Genomic DNA, 5,956 nt, shown 5'->3' on the forward strand with positions numbered 1-5,956 from the left:
TGGATGGATGGATGGATGGATGGATGGATGGATGGATGGATGGATGGCATCACACCGCCCAGGTGAAATTAAGCTGTTTTGACCATTAAATAAACGCATAATAAATTAGATGGGTCAGCGGTGATGCATAATAAATGTGACTTATACGCCGAAGCGACTTCTATACGTTTTCTTTCCTCTTCGTGATGCTTTTTTTGACTGATGCAACTTATACGCCAGAAAACACGGTAGTTGGAGTGAGCACGGAGGATGCAGAGGACAGAGTGAGATGGAGGAGGATGACTCGCTGTGGCGACCCCTGAAGAGGGAACAGCTGGAAGAAGAAGATCCTCTTTAAATAACTTACTAGACAGAATGGTTTAAATGAAGTCGTTTTATATTCCTAAACAACAAAAAAGTAAATCGACTTTATGGAATGACTCGTTCTGTTTTGATTCCCACAGGTTTAACCCGTGTTTGTGTCTGCAGTCTTATTGAAGTTTTGTCTTCACCACCTCAGGCTGATTTGCGCGGCCTGTTTGTGAAACTGTTTTCCAGCAGATCTTGATCGCTGCAGAAGAAGCGCAGCTGTTACAAACACTGCCTCCGCTCCGCTCAGGAGCCCCAGAAAACGACGTCACCGTTCAAACGTGTCACATACAAACACCCTGAAATCAAAGCAGACGCTTTAAATTTTTAAAAATTTATTGTTGTTTATTGCTCCACTGGTCAAGGTGATGTTTTGAAGGCGGTGTGTGTGAGCCAGGTGAGGAGGAGCAGGAGGTGTAATCTGAACTTCGAGCCCAACAAGTGTTTTTTAGGATCAGATGTCTATTGTCAGGGGTTATTGCTTCCTTTGTGCTTACCTTAGAGACACCCCCCCCCCCCCCCCATCACACCCTCTTTTATTTTAGTTTTATTTTTTTTCTACCTTTGTTTACATCAGACAAACTTCAGGCTGCATCCTTTGCTCTTTTGGACACTCCTCTTATCCATCTTGCTCGAGCTCCTTCTCATCTTTCGCATATGTGCATTTGAACATATTCAGTTCAAACATTGTTTCATAATCGGAACCACTTTACAATAAGTCATTTTGTGTTTTCAACAATTCATTTGTAAACTGCTGGAATTCTAGGTGAACTTCCTCATAGTCATAAAAATCCTTCTTCGGGTCTAACAAATAAACACATTTCAGGTTTTTAAGCTTTAAAGAGATGATTAATATTTTCTAAAAGGGAGTTAATAGAAAAGTTATGAACAAATGATATCTTACCTGTTGTAGAACTAATTTAATTTAGATGAGATTGGCAAGCTAGTGGCTAGTCTTTACGACTGTGTTGTTGACCTAAAACCTTTTTAATCTCAAAGAAACCATAAGGATTCACGTGATTGGTGTGGATCAACTTTTATATTACTGTCAGTTTAAGATGGCAGCATCTTTATTGGTATTGACTGCCTCTTGAATTAGCCATTAGCTTGCCAATCTGGTCAGAATTAAGCTCTGTTTCTTCAAACTAACTATCTACAGCAGGTAAGATAATAATTGTTTAAAACTTTTCCATAAAACTGTACTTCAAAAGACCTGAACTATTGTTGGTGACTGCCATTGCATTGCATGGAGGCAGTGCATTGCGATTGGATTGCCAATGTGATGCATTTCTAATGCAAATTAAATACCCAAGATGGCCGCCTTAGCTACAAAATAAAAAATATGATAACTCTGCCATTTTTAAAGCGATTCAGCTGAAATTCGATATATTGGTAGCTGAGAGCGAACCCCAACACAGTACAGTCAAATCAACTATTTAAATCGGCAGCGGCCTATCAGTCCCCGTCAAAGTTTCTCCAGGAACTTTTTAGTTTTAATTGTCCTTGTCCTGATCTGACCTTTTAACATTTTTAACAACGTAGCATCGTTTTTTTCCTGTTTTAATTTTATTTCTTGTTCTAGAAGCGTCTTCATTTCTAAAAACTCAGAACGTCCCTCAGATTTTATTTTTCTCGAGTTGCCATAAAGAGATGAAATATTTTCAACAGTTGTTAATTTATCGTTGTCTCAGGACGACCATTTTGTGGACGAAAGAGAATCTATAACATCCAACGAGCAAAACATTAAAACTGTTGCATGGTGAAAATGTGTTTTAATAAAGTCTTTGCAAGGACTGCCACAAATGACTCATTGTTTCAGAATCAGTTTAACACGGTGGTCTTTGTTTGAAATTCAGAGAGGTCCGCTTGAGAAAGGTCCAAACTATACGAGTTTAAACTCTTGCTGCTGGTGTTCTTCACTCACCGCGATGTCTTGTAAAGCCCGTACCTCTGAGCTGACTGACAGGAACTGTAGCACAATCGTGGAAATTACTGTAAATGCTGCTCCACCCAAAATTTATTACCATAAAACGCTAGAAGTGGGGGGGGGGGTCTAAAATAAATTGCCATAACTCTTAGAAAAGCTGCACCGTATACAATAAATAACCATAAAACGTTAAAAAGCTGCACCGCTTATCATGAGTTACACTGAATGTGAGGCGGCACGGTGGATAAGTTGATAAAGCTGTTGCCTCTCAGCAAGAAGGTCGTCGGTTCAAATCCTGGCCCGGGACCCTTCTGGGTGGAGTTTGCATGTTCTCTCCGTGCATGCGTGGATTTTCTCCGGGTACTCCGGTTTCCTCCCACAGACCAAAAACATGCATGTTGGGCTGATTGGTAACTCTAAATTGTCTTTAGGTGTGAGTGAGAGAGTGAATGGTTGTTTGTCTCGTTTGTCTCTATATGTGTCCCTGCGATGGACTGGAGACCTGTCCAGGGTGTCCCCCGCCTCTTACACAGTGATCGCTGGATATGGGCACCAGTGACCCCCGTGACCTGAAAAGGTAGAAGCAGGGGGGGGGGCAGCTCTTATAAAAATGAATTACAATAAATGCTAGAAAAGTGCTGCTTGAAATAAATTACTGTAAATTTGTAAAAAAAGAAAAGTGCACAAGTAAAGGTATACGTTTAATGCTACTGAATTTTATCAATTCACTTGGGTTCAGGTACTTTTTCTGGAGTCTGATCTGGACTGTATTTTGCTCTTTGGGGACCCCATGTCTAATAAAACGCCTTCTCTCTCCTTCCTGCTTCTTACACTCAGACGTTGCTGATGTTGACTTTTCTTCTTGTAGAAACATGGAGTCAGCCATAAAGACCGTGGTGACAACGTTTCTTAAATCTGCCGGGGGAAAGGACAGCCTAGACAGTAAATCCTTCCAGAAACTGATCCAGAAACATCTCGGGGGCATCATGGAGGTCAGACTGTGTACTAGTTTTGCGTGTGTGTGTGTGTGGTTATCAGTCATTATTGATGTACACAAGTAATTTATCTGTATACCAAATCATGTAGAGCTGTTTTCATCTCACTAAAAGTGGTTCTGTTCTGCTTCTTTCCATACAGGACACAAACAAGAGCTCAGCCATCAAGGAGATGCAGAAGGGTCTGGATGAGAACAACGACGGAAAAGTCGGCTTCCAGGAATACCTCACCCTGATTGGCTACATGGCCAACAGCATCAGTGAGAGCCAATGTGCCTCCAAGGCGAGCGCATCGTAGACGCACCGGCCTCCATGGGATCCTCAGACCAAAACACACCTTCTTTTACTTTGAAACATTCCCCCTACAATTTACGCCTTGTTTGTGTTAGAAGTCCGTAATCATTTTTACCGAAATGTAAATTGCTCCGAGCCACGTGCCAAAACATCCACACATTTTATGTACTTTACTGTCAGTTATGCATTAAACTGCTCACAACTTGTCTTTTATGATTCCAGCACAACAAAGGACATGATTTACTTTTCAAAATAAAACCTTTATATTAAAACCTCTCTGTATTTTTATTGTACTCTATTGATCCTCAATGGGGAAATTAATTGCAGTTTTATTTCACTGCCTGTTTTGCCCATTAATTCCCACTTCCATCACATCATTTGACTTTGATATGATGATCACCTGCTAAATATAGCCATATATTCCCTGACAAGTCAAACGCAGCGGCCTTTAGGCGCTTAAACTATTGCAACTGGATCCTGACACACAGTATGCTTCCTATTGTGCTTCGTCTTCCACTGTGCAACACTATCCACACATACGGGTGTGCACAAATACACACATGCACTGTGCTATACCACCACACAACATACTGCAGCAGAGACACAAACAAGAAGATGCACTTATGCTGTTTATTTCATGGCATTCGGAATGAATGTTCTGTTTGCGTCAAAGTTTGAAAAGCGAGAAGTTGCGTTAAAATATGCATCGAAGCGTTTTTTGAATAACTTTTTGCCGTTTCTGGTATACGACTTTAAGATCAGGTGGATTCGTGACAGAAACTGTTCAAAGTTTGTTTCTGTTCCTGCAGAAATGTGTTTTCTGGTGACATTTTGAAGAACGTTTCTGTTCCTGTTCAAAACCAACGGTCGTTGAGCCGTTCGGAGCAGAACTATTAATTCAGCTCTTTTGAAGGGGAGTTTTATGGAAAGATTGTAAACAATATCTTACCTGTTGTTGATGCCTACCTAAAGCAACTTCAGTTTCAAAAATGTTATAGCAGCTGGTGCAACTTTTATATTTTTAACCTTTATACCACCTCTGAAAATGGATTATATTCGTATTCTGGCATAAATATGATGATACTCCTGCTGTAAGCTAGCGAGTGCTATTTCTGCTGCTGCCCCATTTATGTTTGCAATAACCAAATAATTATATGGTCATTCAAAATTGACAAGAGTGTACAGATCCAGTTAAGATTAGTCGTTAGGTAATCAAACCAGTCAGAATTTAATGGTATCTCTCTAAACCGGAGTCGTTCAAAGAGTTATCTACAATAGGTAAGATAGTATTTGTTCAAAACGCTCAGCACATCCCCACTTTAAAAGGTTTAAACTGCCCTTTAAGGTGTGAATGTGTAAAATCGAGCATGTCCGGGCATTGACCTGTCTTCCTTTGTGTGAGTTTTTGTGAGGGCTTTGTGTGGGGATTTCTCCACACGGCTGCCAGCTGTGGTGGCTGTTCGCTGGCGCTGCACTAATCCTTCGGATACTGTATCAGGCCTGACCCTCTTCTTCCTGAGCTCACCCCGCCGCGCCGTTTGCTGCTTTAAACCAAACACGTTACAACAGTTATGATGTTACTCGGCTTGATCTCTGCACGTTTGCTCTGGGACTCCACGCAATACTTTTTTGGGCGTGTTTTGTTTTGACACGTTACACAACAGAGAAGCAGGATAATCCACTGTCACAATGTTTTTCTGTATGATTAGCAAATCATCTCATGAACCCCCTGGACGTATTCTAATGAAACTCAGTAAATACTTATTTGATGTGCCTTTACCGATTAATCTTTGGCAGACATGGGCAACATATGGCCTGAGGGCCATTGGACAATCACTATCCGGCCCCCAATATCATTTATTAAAAAGAAAACACATTTTTAAACAAGTTGATAAAAATCTACATTCTATCAATGAAACTCAAGGAAGTTTTTATGAAACATTTTGGACAAATGCATTAAAATCTTTTGGATTCAAATAGACAAAAACATTTTTTTGAGTGTGTGTGTGTGTGTGTGTCTCCAGAACTAAACTGAACGTTCTTCAAAAACTGAACTTAAGTTTGTTCTATTTTTGTGCGTTTTTATTTTACTTCATATTGGAGCTAACAAATTTATCAACACAAGAGTCGGTTTACAGGGAGTATTCCTTATATTCCTAAATAGTGGTGGGAAGACTTATTTTTATCATGCTAATTATGCTACAAGAAGAAGAAGAAGGCTGAAGAAATTATTCTAGATTAGACCAGACAGACAGACAGACAGACAGACAGACAGACAGACAGACAGACAGACAGACAGACAGACAGACAGACAGACAGACAGATAGACAGATAGACAGATAGACAGATAGATAGATAGATAGATAGATAGATAGATAGATAGATAGATAGA

General features: G+C 40.2%; 1 protein-coding gene across 1 annotated transcript in view; it reads left to right on the top strand.

Moving 5' to 3' along the window:
• si:ch211-105c13.3 (uncharacterized protein LOC325758 homolog) overlaps positions 1–3,836 on the top strand; it is a 10,242-nt gene extending 6,406 nt beyond the window's left edge. Inside the window, exons 2-3 of the mRNA XM_037676940.1 lie at positions 3,144–3,267; positions 3,413–3,836. Coding sequence (XP_037532868.1) covers positions 3,148–3,267; positions 3,413–3,568 — 276 coding nt within the window. The 5' untranslated portion in view covers positions 3,144–3,147 and the 3' untranslated portion in view covers positions 3,569–3,836. The remainder of the gene's footprint in view (positions 1–3,143; positions 3,268–3,412) is intronic.
• The last annotated feature ends 2,120 nt before the right edge of the window (positions 3,837–5,956 follow it).

This window comes from Nematolebias whitei, chromosome 5 (genome assembly GCF_014905685.2).
Source record: "Nematolebias whitei isolate Nwh7 chromosome 5, NemWhi1, whole genome shotgun sequence".
Lineage (NCBI taxonomy): Eukaryota > Metazoa > Chordata > Actinopteri > Cyprinodontiformes > Rivulidae > Nematolebias > Nematolebias whitei.